The sequence below is a fragment of the Coenobita brevimanus genome, chromosome 95 (genome assembly GCF_032717465.1).
Source record: "Coenobita brevimanus isolate Jiangsu-jjx chromosome 95, ASM3271746v2, whole genome shotgun sequence".
NCBI lineage: Eukaryota > Metazoa > Arthropoda > Malacostraca > Decapoda > Coenobitidae > Coenobita > Coenobita brevimanus.
The window spans coordinates 27118435-27143922 of record NC_137048.1 but is presented as its reverse complement, the minus strand read 5'-3'; the positions used below and the strand labels follow the sequence as shown (position 1 = coordinate 27143922).

Genomic DNA, 25488 nt, shown 5'->3' with positions numbered 1-25488 from the left:
AGAACACCCCGCCTGTTGACTTCAAATGTATTAGTCTGGAAATTGGTCGTGTTAAAGTTTCATTGAAATAAATCAGATCCATATTGTTAAACTAAAAGAGAAAGTTTCAATGGAAGTTGCTGTTCAGCCAAGGAAAAATAAATGAGATACTGAGCATGGGTTGGTAAGGGGATGGCACGACATGTCCAGCTGATCCTCCTATGTTTTGGGGAAAATTTTCAAAGATTTAGCATTTTCTTTTTTTGTCTGTGGTTGATTTGATGCAGCTTTCTTTATATATTTCAGTGAAAAGGATTTTTTTTGTACGAAATGAGACTATCACAAACGTCTTTTCAAAATTAAAACATTTAGAATGCAACAACAAGAGTGTTAGGGAAGTTTTGTAGGGACTTTTCTGAGAGCATCGACTGCTGTTGCTCTACTTTCCTGTCCCCTCCCAGCCGGCAGGACGAGTAGGACGATCATCAAGGGCAGCGCCTGAACGAAATTGCTACACTTTATAAGAAGAATCATGGCGCTGAATAAGCTGAGCATTGACAGGATTGATCTCTCTGGCAAGAGAGTTTTGATGAGGCGAGTAAAATTACAAGAAAATGTACATTTCACAGGATGAATCTCTCATAGCCAGGACTTCTGTCAGTGTCAGAATATTAGCTGCAGCTTTATTTATTTGTGTGGTAGGTGGTGGCGACCATCATCCACTCACTTGATGTAGAGCTGCCTACTTCTTCCTTAGCCTTTATCATTCTATTTCTGTGTCTGCCCTCCTTTCTTCATATTTCTCCCATCTTTCCTGTCACTTCTTATTGCTTTTCTTTCCTTTACAAGTGGCTTTACATTGAGTGACAAGCCAAATGGTTTCCTGTAAGCCTAGAAACCATTTACTACGCTGGGTGGTAACCATATAACCAAATCATACGTGCTCCCTACGTGTCAACAAGTGGGTAGGTGGAGGATTAGTGCCCCTCCCTATAAAACAAATAACTCAAAGTCAAATAGCCACCCCTTATGGGATTGTGGCGTCTGGCAATAGATAGATAGAGATTTATTTATTTTTTTTAACGTTGGGTCTGGTTAGTACTTGGATGGGTGACCGCCTGGGAACACCAGATGCTGTTGGCATCCCTCCGTGTCATGTGGGGTTGGTGGAGGATTAGTGCCCCTCCCTGTAAAACAATTAACTCTAAGCCCTTGGCCACCCTGTCTGGGATACATGGCGTCTGGCAATGAATGAATGAATGAACATTTTGTTTGAGGATACAGATTTCTTAAAGTAGGTGAACTGTTAGATAAGGTGGGTGTTGCTGCTGTATTGAAATATTTAACCTTTAACGTGGAAGGGACCTGAGTAACCTAATTAAAGTTTGGAAGTAGCAAGCTTAAGTGAGGATAAAATTTATCATAATTAAATAATAAATGCTATCAGGATCATTGTCTTGGGCTTTACACCAAGCCTGGGCCATACAAGGCTGAACCTGCCCTTCATAAACCAACATTTATATGTAGGCCAGATATCTGGTAAATTTTTACAAGTGGACAATACACCCCCCAGGTAGTGCAATATATTTTTCTGGTAGTTTTTGATGCAATTCGAATGTTTTTGACCTTCATTTTTTGTCAGAAATGCATCATTTCCCCTCTTTTCCAATCATGAACTTCAGACAGGTAGGTGAAAATGAGCATTTTCCAAAAAAAATGAAGTAAAAAACAACTCAAATAGCATCAAAAACCACCAGAAAAATATACTGCACCACCGGTTAACGTAACGGAACAGACAAAACCTAACCAAACAGACGTAACATAACCTCACCAAGCTCACTATACCTAACCAAACCTACCCCAACATAACTAACCTATCCTAGGGGAATACGTAACGTAACCACCAAACACACTAAACTTAACCAAACCTACCCCAACATACCTAATCTGTCCTAGGGGAATGCTTACCCTAGAGATACGATTGTCCAGGACGAGGGTCGTCTGGCAATAATGTCGTGGTTCCAGAACCTTTGAGTCCAGTGGTTTATGAACAATATAATTTGCCAAGCCAGAAGGTGTGTGTTGTCCAATAAAGTTCCTTTATAGTCAGAAACACAAAAACTACACTGTACCTGTTTCTTGGTTTTTGCATACTTTTAAACCAACCACAGTACCACTGATGTATTTCTTTTCTAAATTTATACGGTTCCTGACAGTCTGGGCAATAAACTTCCAAAGGTTATACACCGTGTCTTTTAAGAAACTTGGTAGCCTCCTCAGATTCCGAGTGGAAACGCATAATCACTCGTAAATAATCAATATCACACCTGGGACACACAGCACGTCTTTCTTCTGCGGAGGCCATACCGAGAAGGATTTGAATTTTTCCATCCACAAGGAATCAAAGACCGCGGTTCAAATTCATTGGTAGAATACCATCACGTGACCTAAAGTAGGCCTATGAGTGGGTGATACAGACCTATGAGACTTATGCTGAGTCAAAGGGAAGAGAAACACACGTACGAACGCACGTATTTTTAACATGGACTGGCCGAGTGAAGATCCAAGGTATGTATTTTTTGGATTTTAAAATTAAATTCATTATCTCCGAAAATATCAATTTCCGACTGAGGTTATGGAGGCTCATTATGATCCTTAGGGAATGTACTATACGTTAATGGTGCAAAAATTCCTGAACTGCGTATTGTCCACTTGTAAAATAATACCAGATATCCCAACCCTAATTCTCACCATAGAAGAGATGTGTAGATTGTGTGTTCTTACTTACTTGTATCTTTACAGGAATGAGTCAAGCTCGTACTGTCCCATTTCTTAAACCATATTTATCGTACATATCCTTAAATTTATGAATTGTTTTGACGCACACTATTTTATTGGTAGTGCATTCCACTGATCAGTTGCTCTATTTGAGAAACTAAATTTCCTTACGTCGTTATTGCCTCTCTTTTTGTGCAGTTTTTTGCAGTGTCCTCTTGCTGATGCATCCCTGTAGGTTATGTAATCATTTATATCTATTTTCTCCTTCCCTGATATGCATTTATATAGCATAATCATGTTTTCCCTTTTCCTTCTCTCCTGTAGTGTAGGCAGATTCAGTTTTTTAGTCTTTTTTCGTGGCTGAGATCCCTTAAGCTTGGTACCCATCTTGTAGTGGCCCTTTGAACTTTTTCAATCTTATCTATTTGTTTTTTGAGCTGAGGACTCCACACTACTGATGCATACTCCAGGGTTGGTCTGATGAATGATGTTATTATCTTTCTTAGCATGTCTTCATTTATGTATGTGAATGCTGTTCTCATAGTTGCAAGCAGTGTATACATGTTCCGTACCTTCTCACCGATGTGGTCAGCCGGAGATAGTCTGTTACTAATAATCACACCTAGGTCCTTCTTTCTGATTTGTGTAGAGTTTTATTTCCTAACTTATAATCCCAAGCAGGTCTTTTTCCACTTTTACCAAACTTGATTACATGACACGTCCCCATTGAATCCCATTTGCCATGTATTGCTCCATTCATGAAGTTTATTTAATTCTTCTTGTAGCTCTTTACAAGAGTCTGCATAAGTAATTGTCCTTTGTATTTTTGCATCATCAACAAACATATCTAGATAGCTCTCATTTCCAGTGTTGCTGTCTGTATCATTTATATACACTAAAAACATGATTGGTGCCAGCACTGAGCCCTGTAGAACTCCGCTAGTTACTTCCCTCCATGATGAGTAATTTCCCCTTAGTGCTGTTCTCATTTCTCTTTTTTTGAGAAAATCTTGTATCCAACAATATAGTTTGCCTCGGATTCCTCCTTGATGGAAGAGTTTCCATAAAAGTTTTTGGTGCAAGATTCTTGAAATCTAAATAGATACTGTCCACCCATCCTTCTCTTTTCTGTAATGTTTCTGTTACTCTGTCATAGTAGCTGAACAGATTAGTAACACAGGATTTCCATTTTCTGAAACCTAACTGTCATTCTGTTATCATATTGTGTTCTAGATGATTTACCCAAACTTTTCTTATCAGCTTTTCTAATATCTTGCTTACAACACTGGTTAGTGATACTGGTCGGTAGTTGAGTGGATTTTGTCTGTTCCCTTTCTTGAATAAGGGAACAATGTTTGCTTTCTTCCAGATATCAGATAGTTTACTTTGTCTCAAGGATTTCTTGAAAATTAAAGATAATGGTTTATTTAACTCCTTTGCACATTCATGTAGCACCCAACATGAAATTTCATCAGGACTATTTGCTTTTCCTTTGTCTAATATACTTAACTCCTCCTGTATTTCCTTTTTCTGATATTTATATATCTGGTAATATGAGTGGGCATGCATGTTCCATATCATCCCTCTCAAATTTTTTTCTTCTGTTAAAACTGATTGGAAATTTTTATTTAGTGCCTCACAAATATCCTTTTCTTGTGTATAGATGATCCCCTCATCTGTAATGGATTGTATTTTATCTTTTGCTTTGGTTTTGCTCCTGATGTAGCTGTAAAATAGCTTCGGTTGATCACTACTTTTGTTTATGATATCCTCCTCAAACTGTTTTTGGGCTTCCCTCCTTATTCTTATATAGTCGTTTCATGCCTGTTTATAGTTGTTATATGCCCTTTCACCATTGTGTCCTCTGTATCCATTCCACAATAAGTCTTTTTTTCTTTTGATTTTTTACATTCTGTATTAAACCATTTCTTTATTTTCTTTTCTGCTTCTTTGTGGTGTGGGATGTACTTCTGGACTCCTTTTTCACAACATTCATGGAATTTTATATATATAGCATTCAAATCTTGTCCTCTAAGCTCCTTTTCCCAATCAGTTTCTAAGAAGTACTTCTTTAGGTCATGGTAGTTTCCCTTTTTATAATTTAGGCTCTTTTTGTAACTTTCATTGCTGTTAACTATGTCATATGCAGTCCCGAAGTTGCAATTTAGTACTGCTTTTGCCAAATGGAGGGTGATACATTAAATTGTCAGTATTGTTTTCTTGCCCAGTAAATGTAAGATCTATAGTAGGACTCGCGCACGTTTGCGGCTGTGGTGTGGCCCGCACCTGTGTACAGTGTTGCCACGTTTTCTATACCGTTATCTCTCTCTCTCTCTCTCTCTCTCTCTCTCTCCTGGCGGGAAATGTGAGCCACCCTGAGTACTTTTGATTCTTTTATAAATTATTTATAATTGTGCTTTCATCTGTTAATTTGGTTTTGTTATATTTAGTAGTAGATGGAGTGTCAAAGTTACTGTCTGCTGAGAGGTTTGTTACGTTACTGATTCATACACCCCGACGTAGTGGGGTGTGGGTGTAGGTGTGGGTGGGAGTGTGGATGTGGGTTTGTTGGGGTGGTGGTCCAGGGGGGAGGGTATGTGTGACGGGGGATTTGACCTGAGACACCCAGGAGGGATTAAGAAGGGAGGGAAGGGGAAGGGGGGGCTGGATTCACCTACCACGTGGTCAGTATTAGAAGAGAGAGAGAGAGAGAGAGAGAGAGAGAAAGAAATTACGTGTATAGATATATGTGCATCAATAGGAACAATGTATATCAGTGTGTGCAGTATGTACAAAGGAACAAATGAATACAAAGAAGGCAGTGACAGACCTCTCTCTCTCTCTCTCTCTCCTGGCGGGAAATGTGAGCTACCCTGAGTACTTTTGATTCTTTTATAAGTTATTTATAATTGTGCTTTCATTTGTTAATTTGGTTTTGTTATATTTAGTGATGCCGACAATGCATTCAGTGCATGCCCCTCTCCTGCCTCTCTCTCTCTCTCTCTCTCTCTCTCTCTCTCTCTCTCTCTCTCTCTCTCTCTCTCTGTAGGGAAGCTATCTGTCAGTGCTGCCACTCACAAGAATTATATGAATTATTTCTTTTACTTTGGATATTGGCATATTTCTTCTTTTTTCAGGCTCATTCTATTATATCCATAACTGTAATATTATTAACCACCCTAAAACTACGCTAAAAAACATTAAAAGTGACAGCTATTTCTTTTAGCAACACTGTACAATATGTATGCCATGTTTCTGTGTTACTGTATAAATATTTTATGCATAATAAGATTACTGTTGATTCATCCATCAAAATACACAAGTGTAAGTTTTATTCATCTGAATTTATCGAATTTGTGATGCCTTGTACATAAACAGCTTCCGTTTCACATCGCAAGTTGGGGAAACGTGGCACCATTGTCCACAGGTGTGGGCCACACCTAAGCCGCAAACGGGCGGGAATCAGACTATAGCACTGAGGGTACATTGAGTCCTCTTTTTCTGGTGCGTTCCCCTACATGTTGCATTAGGAAAAACTCCTGCATGAAATCCAGAAGCTTTTGGTCCCAACAGCTTTATATTTGTAATGTATGGTATTTTGGAACCCTTGGCATCGTCGGATTTTGGCCGGCGGTTTCGTCTCTGCACAATTTCAGCTGTAAACATTGTACAGTTTTCATATGAAAAACTTTGCAGATTTTCTTTAGCATATTGGAGATGAAGCATTGTTCTTTTAGACAACTAAATTATATGTTTTTCAAACCAAAGAGAGACTTGTAAATATGTGATGAGTGCTGTCGCTCCCAGTGTGTTTTCACAGCTTCTATAGTAGCGTTTTCCTGCATTTATTGCACTAAAGCATATCTAGGAAGTTAGTAAAACTACTAAAGAATAATATCATGAAGAGCTTACGTACGGTATATCAATAACTATCACAGGAGAGATTTGTAAAGATATGCAACTTCTGTGGTCTGTGCATGAGTAGCCCGACTTCCATATTGACCTAGCTGGCGATCAATGGCAACTCATGAGTTAGTGACGGTTGGATCAGTTTACAAAAACAAATCCCTTACTGTTAAATGAAAGCATTCAGTACCAGGTAATCAAATGATGCTTGTTGGTCTGTTGGGTTAAAGCACTTCAATCAATGGGGCCCATAAAAGTTTATATTTAGGCGGTGGTTGGGATTTATTATTCACATAATGCTACTTAACCCCTTAACCGCGGGGATGTCGGGAGTGTGCCATGCGCGTCCTGCTGGGATAATTGTGCTCCGACTGACTTTTTAAAAATATTTGCCAAAAATCAGTTATTAGTCCTAGAATATTATAATTACATAAGCATATGGCACATACCTTCAGCTTTCTCCTGGAATGTTTGTTGAGCCTTCATCAACTACCATAGGACTTGTGGAGACTTCTGAAGTCGGGTAACGAAGTCTCCACTTTACACTTCCCAGTACCCCGTAATATGGTTACCACTGCCTGATATTATAACTACAATCACTATTCTATGAATTTCAAGTAGTTTGGAATCCATATTAAAAAAAAAAAAAAAATGCTGTGAAAGCAATGTAAGTTACAAGCTTTCCACCTGTGTTCATTCTCCGATGGTATTCTGAGGTGGAGCTGTCATTTATTATTTTTAAACACACTCACACTTTATATTCCTGGTACTTTATTACACTTATTTATATATACAGTATTTATCCATAAGTTTCTTTTAGTACTAGTAGTTTATTTTCACTCCAGGCATTCACTTTCTCGTTCAGTAAACTAACGAAGAGAGCGAAGCTTTCACTTTCACTTTCATTACTCCAGGCATTTATACTCAGATTCTTATATTACTAATTATTTATATTTCTATTTACATTCTTTATTTTATTTACATTATTTACATTTCTATTTTATTTACACTATGTTATGCACTGTCACTTGCAGTAACTTATAAAACTATTTTCCACTGTTCAGTTGTATTTACATTCATTGCATTCACTTGCTATTTACACATTATTTACATTTCCACTTGCACTGTTTTAGTCACCAGAAAGATCGTAGTCATTGTCCACCATTAGCCAATTCACATTCCACAGCAGAGTCACTTAGCCCTTTACCCATTCCCACACGAGGTTTAGTAGGGGTAGAGGTCACAGGGCCCTTCACAGGGGGCTAAGAAGCAGCGGAATTGGACTGGCGCAAATCCAACATGGTTTCACCCTGAAAGACGACAGTAAACTGAATGATGTGGCCTAGGGACAGGGAAGGGTTGACAGTGTCAGCGTGGTGACAGCTGCTAATTTATATGCAATTAAATGATTGGCAGGAAATCTAGGCAATACATAATAAATTAGGTAGTTCCAGGTGAATGTAAATATCACTTAGGCTTCTCCCTTCCTTTCTTATATATATTTTTGTTATGAGACTAGGTCATACGGCATATTTCAAGGGGAAATAAACAGGGAAAATTAGCAAACAAGTGCACGTGGGATGTTGCCAGGTGATAATTAGCTCATTCCTGATGTATGGCAGTATCAATTACCTTTTTCTTTTATATATTATTGTGTATAAGAATAGGAGATAGGGCACATTTCAATGGATGAAATGAGTGAAAAAAATCTGTCCAGGATTTGCATAGTGCATATATTATTGTGTATAAGAATAGGAGATAGGGCACATTTCAATGGATGAAATGAGTGAAAAAAATCTGTCCAGGATTTGCATAGTGCAGCGCAGCTGGGCAGGGAGGAGGAGAGGGTAATGGAGGGGAGGTAAGGAGGGGAGTCAAGGACAGGGGAAAAATGACTAAATTGTCAACAGTGGATGGGAGTACAGATGACATTAACAGAACTGAGTATAGCTGGACACTGGTAGCACTGATAGATGATACAAGCCACCACTTGAAAGCCCGGGCAAATTAAAAAAAACTGTAACACAGAATCACAAAAGTGATGCCCCATGGTATGATCCCTTGCTGCCGAGCATGACGAAAGTGACGTCCCGCGGTTAAGGGGTTAAGGGCATTTAAGACTGGTCAACCTTGTCTTAAATATTGGAACTGAGTAGCCTAACCCCCATTCCCTATTCTCCTGAAGGAACAAAAATGGATTGGGTGATGGATGGATTAATTATTTTTTACTAACATAAATTATTCTGAAGCTAATCCCTAGGCTGCGGTGGCCCTAAGCATTTTCTGTATTCACAGTGCGAGAAAACCAGTTTTAAATATCCTGTTTTCATCATGTGTTTTGACTCTTTAATACCCAACCATACATGATAACATTGTAGTCAGACAGAGTTTACATTCAGCACTAACGATTCATGCCCCACTAATCAAGGATAAGCATGTAGTAGGCGCAAAAAATGACCAAAAAGTTCATAATATTTCATGGTGCCCTTCCAGAATGTACAATGCAGTCTACTGATGGCATTTCTGGAATGGTATATGCAGCCGAGGGGTTAACAGAGAAGCTTCAGACACAGTATAAGGAAGTGCAGTGATACTCTCATAATGTAGGGAAGGGGTAAGAAGGAAAGTGGAAGCTGATAGATCTTTGACCAAGCAGCAGCTCAAGAGGCAGATGCCACTTGGGAAGAGAAAAACACTTATGGTAGGAGTAATGCTTAACTGACATCAAAACAAACTGTGAGTTTTGGTTATGGCTCACTTTCTCCCCAGAATGACGTGCAGCATTTGGTGATACATTCAGGTCCTGGTTGAATAACTGGATGAACAGGGACAGAGGGAAAACATACTTAGTCTAAGAGCCAAAGTGGCCCAAGAATCAGTCTCTATATCATCCAGTTATGAACTCTACATGCTACAACTTCACCACTGGTTCCTTCCTGCCTCTTACTTTGAGGGCTATGGACAATATTATCTTTGATTATTGTACACTTATAAGTAAAAGAAGAATGTAAAAAGTAACATTTAAAGAGATAATGTCTCTTTGAAGAGGAGGGGTCAGAATCTACTGCACTAACCTCTTTGAAGAGGAGGGGTCAGAATCTAGGGCACTAACCCAAGACATTTAAGGGTAGACAGCCAGCCAACTTCACTTATCTCTTTGGGATGGAATGTATGTTAAGCAGCCACTTCTCATAGGGTTTTCTAACCACAAAAGCACCAGGAAATGTAGTAATGAAATAAATCCATATTATTTGCAGAGTGGACTTCAATGTGCCTATGAAAGATGGCAAGATCACCAACAACCAGCGCATCGTGGCAGCATTGGACTCGATCAAATATGCACTTGACCACAATGTCAAGAGTGTCGTTCTCTGCTCGCATCTCGGCCGCCCTGATGGTACAGTTGTTTCAATACTGTTTTAACCCTTTCAACTAGAGGACATCGCTTTTAAATCTGGATAATTATTTTAGCATAGAAGAGACATTTTCAAACTGAGTTGATTTGAAATAATTTCCATTAACCCCAGTAGGCTATTTTTTTTTTTTTTTTTTTTTTTTTTCCGAATGATAGGCTGCCATGACTTAGAAGAGAAATCCATGGACAGAAAGAATATCTATTAAGCCTTGAGCATTTTTATGTATTTGTTTATTTTTTAAAGTATTTGTGGTATTTATTTATACCACACACACACACACATATATATATATATATATATATATATATGTATTATATTTATATTTATATGTGTGTGTATGTGTGTGTATTTATACATTACCCTTACGTCTGGTACCCATTTGTCCAGACAATTCTCGTCCAGTACAGTCGGCAAAAAGGTTAAATAATTTATTACCGTATTATGGATTTGCTGGGCTAGTACGGATCGGCTGCGCAAAGTGGGCCAAATCTGAGGAGTTCTCTAGTACTGACGTGCTGCTTCCAGTACTACTACCTGCATACGCATGCAGGAAGATGGCCAGCACCGAGGAACATTTCCCTGGTACTGCCGCGCCAGTCCAGTATGCCTTCCTCATGACTTATGATGTGTTCCAGTCAAATTGCAGTATTGCACTTCTCCCTGATGACGAAGATGACGATGTGTCAGTGTGTGACTGAGGGATTTATGAGGGAGGTTGAGGCAGAGAGGATCCTGAAGGCCCTCCCCCTGGGGGTCAGTAGGACCTCCTACAGCCTCGGAAACCCCTCCTCCTTCCCCCCTAAGCCCATCACCACTCACCTTAAAAGTTGGTAAAATCTTAGTTGTGTCAAAATGTAGTTAAGTTGAATTTTGGGAGGACTTTTTCGAGGCTCGTATGACATTATTCATTTTTCCCATAAGGTCTGTTGTTTGTCCAGTACGGATTTAGTCCAGTAAACTGGTTCTGTCTGACAAAAATACCCTACTGGACGCTAGGGTACTGTATACAGTAATCTCCGTAATAACTGGACGCCCGATTACCAGACACCCCAGGTTCTGGACATTTTGGGCCTGGGCCTTCGGAACCCAAAAATGGCCAAAACACGAAAAAATTCCAAAGAAATACGAATTTTTTCCCACCCATAATTTGAAATTGGCGCACGGCACTGAATAGCTGTGTTTACACGCGGGCCCTTCACCCCTTCTTTCCTCCCCCCTCCCCAGTTACCACCTAACTACCATCATAAGTAGATGCTCATCACAATGGATGCCGGATGTGCTTGTTTTTGTGAATAAACAGTGAATAAACTGCGATACTTCACCACTAGACCACATGGGAATTTACAGTGTTGTGCAGTGTTAAGAAATAAGAATTTAGAGTGCAAAGGATTAAGTGTGGAGTGGAAACTGGTGGTTGAAACTTGCATGGTGCAATTAAGAACAGAATGTGCAGTGTTAAACAATTATGGCTCACAGTGCAAAGAATTAAATGCAGCATGACACTGAATTACTGTACATGCTTCAAGAGCATTTTCACCACTGCCAGAGCCTTAGAGGAGACGACCACAGACATGCTGTAAGTACCCTGTACGCTGCTAAATATTTTCCATACTTCTAATTCCTCATTCTCTGGTTCCTTGTCATTTATTTTAATGCATTTTGTCCATTACTGGTGTGAACAGGGTCTTAAATAAGTGCAGTGCATGTCTGGTAGGGAGTTATTTAGGTGGCTTTCAAAGTTAGGCTGGGTTAGGGTCCATAAGTACCAGTCCAGGAGGCAGGGGCCCAATATCCAGACATGCCTTTGGCCGTATTATTTCGGATATTAAAGGGATTACTGTATATATATCCATCCATCCATCATCCAATCTTAGTTGCCCCGTGAGGAACATAGGAGCCTGGGGCTAGGCAAGTTGGTCCTGACATTTAAGATGAGAGAGACAAGCCTCACTCATCTCTGAATGGCATTACATGAGCAATAAACTCCAACCACCCCTTGGATATAAACCTTCATTGGCTCAATCCGATTGGGGTGCCGTAATTACCCACTAAACTACCAGGTGCCATCTATCTATCTATCTATTGCCAGACGCCTCAATCCCGTTTGGGGTGGCCACAAACAAATCGCCTCCAAGTCGCCCTGTCCCCCGCCATTTCACTACCCTGCTCCCAACTCACACCCCCCTCTCTCATATACCTCTCCACCCCATCCCTCCATCTCATCCTCGGTCTCCCCCTCCCTCTTCCACCCTCCACCTCGCTCACATACACTCTCTTCGTCAGTCTTTCACCCTCCATCCTCTCCACATGGCCAAACCACCTCAGTGTGTTCCTCACAACGCTTCCTATCACATCCACATCAACACCACAACGCTCCTTTATATCCTCATTCGTCAGCCTGTCTCTCCACGTGACTCCACAAGCTCCTCTTAAATAACTCATTTCCACTGCTCTCACTCTTGACTTGTGTCCTTCCAACAACGTCCAAGCTTCACTTCCGTACGTTAGAGTTGGTATCACAATACTGTCATGTAGTAACTTTTTTACTTCCATGCTCACTTCCCTGTTTTCTTATCACTGCTTTCAAGGAACCAGCAACCTTTCTTCCCTGCTGTACCCTTTCAAGCACTTCACCCTCCAAACCTCCATCCTTACTCATCACACTACCCAAATACTTAAACGTACTCACATTTTCCAATTCCTCACCATCCAACCTCGCTATACATTCACTGACTTCACCTCTCTCAAAGACCATCACTTTACTCTTCCCTACATTCACCTTTAGGTTCCGTTTCTTACACTCTCTCAAACTCATCCACCAAGCCTTGCAGCTCCCCTTCATCTTCACTCAACAACACAGTATCATCTGCAAACAACAGTACAGGGAGTTTCCAAACACTATCCTCTCTCACCAGGGCCACTCCAACATCCACTACCCTACCTTGTACCTCTTTATTACCCCATCCATGTACAGATTGAACAACCATGGAGACATGACACATCCCTGTTTCAAACCAACTTTCAAAGAGAAAAATTCACTTAGTTCACCATCCACACGCACTGCAGCCTTAGCACCATCATACATACTCTTCACAGCATTCAACAACTTCCCATCTACTCCATATATTCTTAACACTTTCCACAATCCTTGTCTATCCACCCTGTCATATGCTTTCTCCAAATCCATGAAAGCCGCATACAACTTCTTTCCCTTCTCTAGAAACTTTTCCACTAAAGATCTAAGAATGAATATCTGATCTACACAACCTCTTCCCTTCCTAAAGCCTCCCTGTTCTTCTCCAACTAATTTCTCTGTTCTTTCTCTAACTCTGTCTATAAGTATCCTACCATACACTTTTCCTATTATACTAAGAAGACAAATGCCCCTATGATTACCACACACTTCTTTTTCCCCTTTTCCTTTGTACAAGGGAATAATTATACCTGACTTCCAATCCTCCGGGACTCTACCTTCCTCCCAGGCCAATCTGCACATCTTCCACATCCATTCTACTACTATCTCTCCCCCATGCTTCAGCATCTCACCCACCACCTCCATCAATTCCTGGGGCTTTCCCGATTTAACTTTCTTCATTGCTTCCACAACCTCTATCCTACTGATTTCTACCTGTCTTCTCACCTCCCTCCTTCTCCCAGCCATTCCCCAGCCACTTATACTCGCATCACTTCCATCCTCTACGTTCAACAATTCCTTAAAGTGTTCTCTCCATCTGCTCACTTTTTCTCCCTTCTCCACTAGTAATCTACCATGTTTATCTTTCACTCCCCTGCTAAATTCACTTCCACCCTGTCTTACTCTTTTCACTTCTCTCCAGAACATTTTCTTACAGTCCCTCCACTTTACACTCAAATTCCTTCCAAATTCCTGATCCACTCTCTTCTTACTCTCTCTTACTAATCTTTTCACCTCTCTCTTCCTTTCCACATATAACTCTCTCTTCTGCCTCTCAACTTCTTCCACGCCCCTATTTCTCATCCATTCATTGTATGCTTTCTTCTTTTGTGCCACAGCCTGTTTCACCTCTTCAGTCCACCACGCTGTTCCTTGCACCCCCATCCGTCTTCTCTTCCTTCCACACACCACATCACATGCTGCACATATTTCTTCTGTAAATATCTTACACACACCTTCCACGTCTCCCATCTGCTCCAATTCATATTTGCCCAATCGTTCCTCCACTTCTCTCTTATACTCTACCTTTTTCTCATCCTCTTGTAACCTTTCCACTCTCCTTGCAACTACTCCTTCCTCTCGTCTTTCCCTTCTTCTATTCCTCCATCTTACTTGCATCCTAATTCTGGCCACCACCAAGTAGTGGTCAGAAAGGCCCCTCCCCCAACCTCTATAAACTCTTGCATCCAATATACATCTTCGCATCCTTTCATCCACACACACATAATCAATCATTGCCTTCCTTTCATTCAGTTCACCACCCACCCTTCTCATCACTCACCATGTATACCTGTGGATCATTTTATGCCTGAAGAGGGTATTGGCTATTACCAACCCCCTCCCAGCACAGATGTCCACTAACGCACTCCCATTCTCATCTATCTCAGCAGGCACACCCCACTCACCAACTATTCCATCCACCTTCACATTACCAACTTTACCATTCATATCACCGATCAAAAACACTCTCTCATTCCTTCCAAACTTTTCCATGCACACTTCCACATTTGTCCAGAACTCTTCTCTCACTCTTCTAGCACGATCTTGCGTTGGCGCATACACACACACAATCGCCCACATTTGTATTCCAACTTTCAACTTTACCCACACAATCCTTGACCCAACTGATCCATACTGTCTTATGCTCTTCTTCCATCTTTTACTCACAACTATACACACTCCTTCCTTTGCCCTCTCATTCTCATCTACTCCTGCACATATACCCCATCCATACTCCCATTCTCTCACACTTTCTCCTCTCCATTTTGTTTCAGTTATTCCACATACATCCACTTTCGCATCCTCAAGCACCTGGACAATCTCTCTCTCTTTCACCTCATCATTCGCTCCTCTTACATTCCATGTACACATTACCAAGTCCTTTGTCCGGTCCTGGGTCGTCAACGTTTGGTCAGTCCTTGTCCGAGGCTTCATGTTTGTTTTTTTAGTTAGTTGTTTTCCGGGGAGGGGCACTAACCCTCCGCCAACCCTTTTAGTCGCCTTTTACGACAAGCAGGGATACTGGGGGAGTATTCTTGAAAACCCCCCTACCCCCAGGGTTATATGGTTACCACCCAGTGTATGAAATGGTTTCCTGGTGTGCAGGAAACCATTTGGCTTGTCACTCAGTGTAGAGTCACCCATAGGCAGATGGAAGGAGAAAGAATGATGGAAAGAAAGAAGAGGGAATGTAAAGTCACATATGTATTTGTGGTAGTTGGAGGCACTCACTATCCACTCACTCGTAGTGCTGCTCTTGGGTGTCTGCCCTATCCTCTCTTCCTTCCATCCTCTTCTTTCTTTCCTTCATTCTTTCCTATTCCTTCTGCCTGTGGGTGACTTTACACTCCCTCTTGTCTTTCTTTCCTTCATTCTTTCCTCTTACTTCTGCCTGTAGGTGACTCTACACTGAGTGACAAGCCAAATGGTTTCCTGTACACAAGGAAACCATTTACTACGCCGGGTGGTAACCACATAACCAAATTATGGTGCCTGGTGGTTAGTGGGTAATTAAGGTGCTCCAATCAGATTGAACTAGTGCAGGTTTACGTCCAAGGGGTGCTGGGGTTTATTGCTCACATTTTGCCACTCAGGGGTGAGTGAGGCTGGTCACTCTCTTCTTAAATGTTAGGAACAACTTGCCTAGCCCTGGGCTCATATGCTCTTTGTGGGGCGACCCTATTATAAATAGATATAGATAGATAGATAGATTCCTTTTTGCCACTGCCATGCAGGTTTAGCCTGAGTTTTGGGGTAGATGGCAACACCTGTCATCCACTCACTCATTGTAGTGCTACCTTGAGGTGACCAGTAGTGATTATGGTTTCTTTTAATCCAAGAAACCATTTACTACAGGTAGCCAGATAGATTTATGGTGGTCTAGTGGGTCAAAGCACTCCAGCCAGATGTGACTCACAAGGGTTTACATCCTAGGGTTGATTGGAGTCTTTGCTCACAGTTTTCATTTCAAATTTCACCGAATAATGTAATTAAATAAAGACGTCAGCTGATATGGGGAACCATTTCCCTAGGTAACAAAAACCTGAAGTTCACATTGGCTCCTGTGGCTGAAGAGCTGAAGAAACTGCTGAGCCGTGATGTGAAGTTCCTGTCGGACTGTGTGGGGCCAGAGGTGGAGGCAGCATGTGCAGATCCTACCCCAGGTTCTGTCATCCTTCTTGAAAACTTGAGATTCCATGTAGAGGAGGAGGGAAAAGGAGTGGATTCCTCAGGAGCTAAGGTACGGTATGAATTTTACTATTGTATATTAGTTATGGCACCTGGCGGTTTAGTGGGTTATTAAGACGCTCCAGTCAGATTGAACCTGTGTAGGTTTATATCCAAGGGGTGGTTGGGTTTATTCCTCATGTAATACCACTCAGGGATGAGCGAGGCCGGTCACTCTCATCTTAAGTGTCAGGACCAACCTTCCTAGCCCCGGGCTCCTATGCTCCTTATGGGGCAGCATAGGATTGGATGATGGATGGATGGATGATGAGTAGCTTTGACCCATAAAGATTTGTGAAGCACATTTTAAAAAAATATAGATGGATTTTTGCCTGAGGTGAAGCCAAGATTATCATATGATTTGAAAAGGATGAGATAAATGAGTTTGAATGTGAGAGGTGTGCTAGGCCATGAAGATGGCATATTGTTATATAGTACAGTATCCCCTGTTCAGGCTTCCCGGGCTTAAATGAAATGTGAATGAGTGTCACTTCCATTTCATTGATCATGCCGATTGTGGTTCTTCCTTTCATGTGATACAGTGTTGCTTTCCATATTTTATTGATTGTACCCCATCTCATTCCTAGATGAGGGGAAAAAAAAGATCAAGATGATGATGATGATTCTGTTATAATTGACAGGTGAAGGCAGATCCCACAAAAGTTACTGCTTTCCGCACATCCCTGAGGAAGCTTGGTGACGTGTACATTAATGATGCCTTTGGTACAGCCCATCGTGCTCACTCCTCCATGGTGGGTGAAGGCTTTGATCAACGGGCGTCAGGCTTCCTACTTAAGAAGGAACTCACGTACTTTGCTAAGGCTCTGGAAAATCCTGAGAGGTAATGATTTCTTAGCTATTACTATCAGCAGCAAAAGACCTGTCACCTCTCCAGCTTTCTGTCTGTGAACTTGTATAAATTTTTATTGAGTCAAAAGCAGCTGACACTGATGATATTGATCTTTGGCCAGATAAATTTGTCAGTGTTGACCAGTATTCCACATAATTTCATAAAGTGCAAATAAGTTGATTTTTAAATATGCTTATTACAGACCTTTCTTGGCCATCCTTGGTGGTGCTAAGGTTAAGGACAAGATCCAGCTGATTGAGAATATGTTGGACCGTGTGGATGAGATGATGATAGTAGGTGGGATGGCCTTCACATTCCTCAAGGTCAACAATGGTATGGAGGTGAGTATGTTGTTGTTGTTGTTGCCCCAGACTCACATGAATGTAAACTCAGTAGACTGTAAGCTGAAATTGCTGTCCTGTCTAACTTTCCAGGATTCTTTTATGCCTTGCTTTTGCAGATTCTTTGGATATGCCAGTGCCATCTTACTGTATTTTTGGTTGTTCATTTAGCATTGCCACTTATCATTTGTGTAGTGCTCTCTTTGCCGTTTCAGAGTTCCTCATAAATTTCTCAAACATATACTGTGTACTGTCTGCCCAGCTCATTCCTGCAGCTGTTTTGGGAAGAGTTATTTCTACCGTCAGTAACCAAAAAGTTCTCGAGAATTCACTGTTCAAATGTCACTCCCACATAATGGTTTCAGAAGCAGCAGTTAGATAAAAGGAAAATTTGTTGTGTTATAAGGTCAGCAGTTTGTGTTTTAAAATTAAGATCTTTGATGGAGAAGACTTCTTGTAAGCCAGAAAGAAAAAAAAGTTGCAGCAGTATACAAATACCTGTTCAAATGTCACTTCCATATAGTAGTGTCAGAAGCAGCAGTTAGATAAAGGGAAAATTTGATGTGATATAAGGTCAGTAGTTTGTGTTTTAACATTAAGATATTTGATGGAGAAGACTGTTTGTAAGCCAGAAAGAAAAAAAGTTGCAGCAGTATACAAATATGAATCAGAATTCTTACAAGCAGTATGGTTCTTTGTCTGGATGCTACCGACCCCTTTGAGAATCTTGTGTTGTGGGTCACTGGTTTCTTCTCCCTCCACTGCCCTCCTCCACCTCCCCCCCCACCCCACCCCCACCTTTTTTTTTTTTTTTTTTTTTTTTCAGGAAATTTTAAAATGTTTCTCCGCCAGATTGGCACATCACTTTATGATGAGGAAGGAGCGAAGATTGTAGGCAAGCTGATGGAGAAGGCAAAGGCAAAGAATGTCAAGATGCATCTTCCAGTTGATTTCATCACTGGTGACAAGTTTGATGAGAATGCCAATGTAAGTAAGAGAAGACTACCTGAAACTGTAGAAGCACTGTACTTTTATTATATTTCAGGATTAACACATTCACTATGAGAACTCTTCCCTTCTGCTGAGTATAATAATCTAATTGTTTCTACAACAAACTAAATGACATAGTCACTGTGAAAGGCATAGCTAATAAAATTATTTTGGCAGAGTGGATGAGTTCAATTTAGTTTTTTTTACATAATTATGTATCCAAATCTGTGAATGGATGTTGTAATACTGTGGCAGTACAGTTAATCTGTAGGCTGAAAACAGTTAAATGCATTTTGCACTTGACAGATCCTTACTCAGTGTGTATTGAAAGGGTTAATGGATGTTCTTTAACCCTTTTACTATGAGTGGTATGTGCTATGGTGAATAAAATGAAAAACTGTTACAGAGGAAAATTAAAAGGGCATTGTTGTACTGAATAGAACAGTTGCTTTTAATCCCATCATCATAAGGAGTCCTTATGCTAAGTAGAATCGTCTGACCATTGGAAAGAAAGAAAAAAAAAAAAAAATGCCCAGTAATGCACATTTGTTCTGAAAGAAGGAAGGAAGAGGAGTAATCCCCCGAGCTAGACCTTGATAGATCATGTAGCCCTGCTAGGATGATAGTAGAGTGCTTCCCCTCCCAGCAAGACAGCTACCCCAGTGGGGCGCAAACTCTCAACCTTGCGGTCTGTACCACTAAGCTACAGTGCTCCCTTGTACTGGAAGGATTAATAATAATTGTTTGTAACCCCTTCACCACAAGGGGCCAATTTCTGAGCTAAGTGCTGTACTCATAAAATTGTCTGGTGGAAGCAAGAATGAAATGAAGATCTGGAGCAAGAATGAAATGAAAATTGGCTTCCTGTTGAATGGAGCTAATGTGGAGCAAGGGTAAATTAAAAGGATAACATCATGCTAAGGGAGTTAAGGTGGACCAAGAACGAAAGAAAATCAGTCTCATTGTATTGAAGGAAAGTAATGTGGAGCAGAAGTGAAGTAAAAGGCATCATATGTTGAATACTGTGTGTTGAATGTAATTAATGCTAATAGAATAAAACATACACAATGTTGTGTTTCAGACTGGTTCCGCTACTGCTGCAGATGGCATCCCAGCTGGCTGGATGGGTCTGGACTGTGGTCCTGAGTCCATTAAGTTGTTCAGGGAACCAGTGGCTAGGGCAAAGATCATTGTTTGGAATGGGTAAGTATTTTAAGGATTATATTTGAATTTTTGTGTGCATAAGAAGAAATCGTAAAGAATGATAAGTAAGGAGAATTATCCTGTTTTTCTGTAGTAAGGAGACATATTACCTTTTTAAGCAAGGATATTATAGTTTGTCTCTGCCAGGATATTTTTAGAGGTAATAACTGGCTATTGTAATTTTACTTTAGGGAATGGTATCAGTTACATGTGTTTAATACTCTTGTGTGCTAGTCAGGTATAGAGTTTGTACAGTTTTAGTTGTGTAAATCATTTTTGTACATCAGATAGTTTGTTCTAATTTTTCTGTGTAAATCATTTTTGTACATCAGATAGTTTGAAGGACACAAGAGTGAGAGCAGTGGAAATGAGTTATTTAAGAGGAGCCTGTGGAGTCACATGGAGAGACAGGCTGACGAATGAGAATATAAAGGAGCGTTGTGGTGTGGATGTGGATGTGATAGGAAGCGTTATGAGGAACACACTGAGGTGGTTTGGCCATGCGGAGAGGATGGAGGGTGAAAGACTTACAAAGAGAATGTATGTGAGTGAGGTGGAGGGGGGAAGAGGGAGGGGGAGGCCGAGGATGAGATGGTGGGATGGGGTGGAGAGGTATATGAGAGGGGGGTGTGTGAGTGAAATGGTGGGGGACAGGGCGACGTGGAGGCAATTTGTTTGTGGCCACCCCAAATGAGATTGGGACGTCTGGCAATAGATAGATAGATAGATAGTTTGTTCTAATTTTTCAAAGAACAGTGAGCAACTACACATTATTTTGAAGATTGAAGTGATGACAAAGTGAGTTCCTTCCACTGGTCACTCTGTTGATAAGGCTTCTGCTTCTATGATCCTTTTTTTTTATTCCTGGATCTTACCCAGTCAAATTTATTAGCTGGAAATACAATCAGAGGATGAAGACTCCTTCAGCATACCCAACAACCTTTGTGATGGGTTTTAGTTGGATAAGTTTGCAAATTTCCTACTTAGGTGCTCTTCTTATTTTTTATCCCACCTGTTCATTTTCTTTCCTGTACAAACCTTTTTGTGTGCCTGAGTTCGAGAAATTTGTAAGTCTACCATTGTGCTTTGCTCCTCTTATAGCAGGATGCTACCCATTCTGTATGTTAGAAAGAAAAAAATTGTGTTGCTGCTGCTGATGTTGATAACACTTCCGATTTCCTATACAGACCTTGTGGCGTGTTTGAGTTTGAGAAGTTTGCCAGTGGTACTAAAAGTGTGATGGATGCAGTGGTGGCAGCAACTCAGGCAGGGTGCACCACCATCATTGGGGGTGGTGACACTGCTACCTGCTGTGCCAAGTGGGGCACAGAAGACAAAGTATCCCATGTCTCCACTGGCGGTGGTGCATCGCTGGAGCTGCTGGAAGGTACGTATAGTTCAATCACTTCAAGTTTATGAAGATTTTGATCCTTTTGCAGCATGTTTCCCATAATTTAGTGGCAAAATAACACAGTACTACAGTTCTTCAGCTTTTCCACAGAACTCTTCACGATGGGCAGTTTTACCCCTGGTTAAAGTGAACAGACTGTTGTTGTACTGTAGCTGGTTTGTTTTTACCTGATGAAGCTGGCCCCCTCCCACAAATTAAATACTAAATCATTGGAATTTGATGAGCTCTGCATATGAGGTACCGCAGGAGTTTTTTTCATTGGCTGTCAGTCAGATTAACCCTCCAGTCTGACAAGGTGAATGAAAACTGAATTTGCTTTAGGTATTTGGTTTCATCTATCCATTCATCATTTAAGATGAAAGTGACCAGCCTCGCTCATCGCTGAGTGGCATTACGTGAGCTAACCCCAACCACCCACTGGATATAAACTTGCACTGGATCAGTCTGATTGGAGTGCCTTAACTACCGTACTCACTAAACCACCAGGTGCCGTAATTAACATCTGTATTTCCTTATTACAGGGAAGACACTGCCAGGAGTTGCAGCTCTCTCTGATGCTTGAATTGCCTTCTGTCTGTCTCTCACCCTTCATCCCATCAGTCTGGTGTTATAGTTGTGTCTATTTTACGGAGTTGTTGGATGTTGTATTGTTGAAGAAAGGACTTTAGTGCTCTCCAGTGTTTGGTTATATTTAGCTTGACCTGTTAATATGATTGCTCTGGACTATAAGAGACCAAATATGTTTCCCTGGTAAGGTCTTATGTGGAGGAAAGGTTGAAGCTAGTCGTCGTATTTTAATTTTTTAGAATCGGATATATGATTATCTTGTAGTAGGGATAGTCTTACAGAAGAGCAACCACTCAGATGCTGTGTTCTGTTTGCAAACTTTTTAAGAGAATATAAAAAACTTAAAAAGTATGGTGAAAGTCCTCAACTCTGTTGCACAGTACATGTACTCAGATTTTGCGGAAGCTTAGGTTGTACAAGATACTGAAAAGGGTGAAAAGATTTTCAGTCCAAATATAGCTGCATATCATCTTGGTTGTATTTTGATGATATTTAATTACAGTACTGTAAAAAGTTAACAGTTACCATCATGCAAGTATCTTGTATCTCCTCAGAATTTATCATTCATAATGAAAATTTGGACAGTTATATGGAAAACTGAAATTTAATTAAGTACTGTAATTTGCCTGAAAATTTTAGTTGGTTTGTTGGCAGAGTGGACTTTTACTATAGGCAGCTAGAAATATAAAATTATAACATTCTTAATAGTGTAAATGTGAGGGTAGATCTGTTCATGACATTGTAATTGAAGTACTGATATAAAATCTGAAGATCAAAGTAGTTTGATTTTCCCAGTTTTTGTGGTGCTGAACTTCAAGTACAGTATCTGGTAAAATAACTGAAATTCAGCAGCTTAGAGAGCTGCCTTTAGGTGACCAAGGCCAACACATGCAAGCATGGTGGCATCTCTTAAAGTGACACAAACTTCAAGTACCTGCTAAAGTGCTCCCTTATTCACTGTCTTACAGAAAATAGAAGTTGCAGAAGCTGAAGTGGAAGAAAAGTGAAAAGTTTATGATTAATGAAGACTTTCAGTTAAATGTAAGATAATGGTGTGCGATATTTACCTTATCCCAGATAAACACTTCAGGTATGGCATTAGGAAATGAGTGAACATACTGGTAGTGTATACTGTATAGATACCTATACTAGCGCTTAGGGAAGACGTAGCAGAAGATGACCTTATAGTAAACCCTCTTTATAAAGAACTGTTATTCAAATTAAAGCTTTAACAAAATGTATGAGCCGACCAAACAGTCTTCTTGGATAAAGTTTCAGTACATACAGCAGATGTGGTGACAGACTGACTGGTTGACTATGTGACAGCTTGGCTTAAGTTGTTTAGTGAGCTCAGAAAATTAGAGCATATTACAAAAATATGTAGGGTAAATGCTGGTATATGATGAACCAGATGACTAGTAAATATCAGATTAACAATGTACTTTTCCCCCCCTAGTTAATCTGATGTGCAGTAGGTAGGCACAGTACGTGAGTTCATGGTACGCAAATTGCATAGCATGCGAGGATCTATTTTTTATCGAATTTTAGTGTATTTTTTAATAGTACGCGAATTGAACCTGTGATAGGCAAGACAGCAGCGAAGAGTGGCCCAAATCCGGGGTTACCCCGAGCACGCGACATTGCCATCCCAAGATGCGCCAACGGTTGCCTATGCTCCATCCACCTTGTGACATTGATGATTCGCACTCGTGACGTGATGCCCAATGCATCAAGAGGATTATGCGATGTCTGAGTGTCAGAAATAGACTGAAGGGTTTATGAATGAAGTGAGTGCATTAGCTAGTGAAAGTGTTGAAAGTGCTGGTGTTCAGAGTGGTGAGGAAGGTGGTGTGTTGGGTGGTGTGGCATGTGGTGCAGGAGGTGCACGCTAGGTGCCGCACCCTGCCTCAGATCCCCTTCTTACGTCCATCAAGCCTGTTGTCCTCTTGGGTTAAGGTGAGCAGCCATATTCTTGTTGGTTTAGTTAAGCCATATCCTTGTTGATTTAGTAAAGCCATAATGTTGTTGGTTTACTTTATCTTAGGTAATATGTCATAGATAGTTTCCCTGTACAGTACAATACTTAGGTCTGAAAGGAGTCTCAAGGGTTACCAATGAAGGGGGGTGCTGACCATATGTAATTTTTCCTATAAGTTTATGCATTCACAGTACGCGAAACCCTAGTACACGACCTCCTCTTCCACCCATAAACTCGCATACCGTGCATACCTACCGTATAGAGTTTACTTTAAGTGCTGTGGAAGGAGAGATTGAAATACCAAGAATATATGATGTTAGGGAGGAACAGGAGTGGATTGAAAAAGTTAGAGAATGTTTAAGCAGCAGCAGCTTGGAGATGTTTCTGTCACTTCCTTCAACATTCAGAGAGGTCCTTGAAGGATTCAAGGTACTGGTGATAATGACAGTGCTGCAGCTAAAGGAAGTACAATCTTTGTCAGTCAAAGTTTTTATTTATTTTTCCCTGTAGTCTTCAGATTATTTTTATTTAGCTCATGAGTGATTCTTTTTTAATTTCAGGTGTTAGACACAGCCTTCATGAATCCCTTTACTGCTGGTGTGCAGTAAGATGAATAGAAATAGCAAGAATAGAGAGAGCAGAGCGGCTGTAAACATGATTGGTTTTGGCGGTGTGCAGAGAAGGAATGCAGTGCCAGGAGACGTGACACTCGCACAGGTGAAGAACGCTGTGAAACGGCTGAAAAATGGATAAGCAGCTGGGGTTGATGAGGTGTATGCAGAGATGCCTAAGTGTAGTGGAGAGAGTGGAATGAAGTGCTTGTTGGAAATATGTAAGAAGGCATATATGAGTGAAACTGTGCCTGCAGAGTGGAAAAAGGCTGTGATTGTACCCCTGTACAAAAATAAAGGCGCGCGAAGTGAGTGCAAGAATTACCGTGGCATAAGTTTATTGAGCGTGGTAAGGAAAGTATATGGAAGAATTATTATAGAGAGTGTAAGAGAGATATCAGAAGTCCTAGTGAGTGATGAACAGGGTGGCTTTAGGAGTGGCAGAGGATGTGTGGATCAAGTATTTGCAGTGAGACAGATAGCAGAGAAGGCTTGTGAGAAGGACCATACGGCGATTATGGCATTCATGGATCTTGAAAAAGCATACGACAAAGTAGACAGAGAGGGATTGTGGAAAGTTTTGCACATGTATGGTGCAGATGGTAAGCTGCTAGGTGCTGTTAAGAATTTTTATGATGGTAATGAAGCATGTGTAAGGGTTAATGGGCATCTAAGTGAATGGTTCATGATTGGTATGGGCAAGTGACAAGGTTGTGTGTTGTCCCCATGGCTGTTCAATATATATATGGATGGGGTGATGAGAGAAGTAAAAACACAAGTAATGGAGAGAGGGATGCTGTTGGTAATGAATGGTTATAGATGGAATATCTCAAATTTGTTGTATACTGATGATGCAGTACTGCTTGCAAGTACCGAACAAGAACTTGGTAGGCTAGTGCAGAGTTTTGCTAATGTCTGTGAGCGTCATGCCTTGAGAGTAAATGCAGAAAAGAGTGAAGTGATGGTTATTGAGAGAGAAGCTGACTCCCAGTGTGATGTCACAGTGAATGGAGAGATACTGGAATTGGTGAGAGTTC

The 25488-nt window shown here is 40.7% G+C and overlaps 1 protein-coding gene across 1 annotated transcript; it reads left to right on the top strand.

The window, feature by feature from the left end:
• The first annotated feature begins 387 nt into the window (after positions 1-387).
• On the top strand, positions 388-22373 carry Pgk (phosphoglycerate kinase). Its single transcript, XM_080282946.1, has 9 exons — positions 388-573; positions 9921-10060; positions 16305-16513; positions 17142-17341; positions 17553-17691; positions 18544-18678; positions 19763-19884; positions 21072-21271; positions 21817-22373. Exons 1-9 carry the CDS (start codon positions 512-514, stop codon positions 21855-21857), a joined length of 1248 nt encoding a protein of 415 aa, XP_080139072.1. The 5' UTR covers positions 388-511; the 3' UTR covers positions 21858-22373.
• Positions 22374-25488: the final 3115 nt, after the last annotated feature.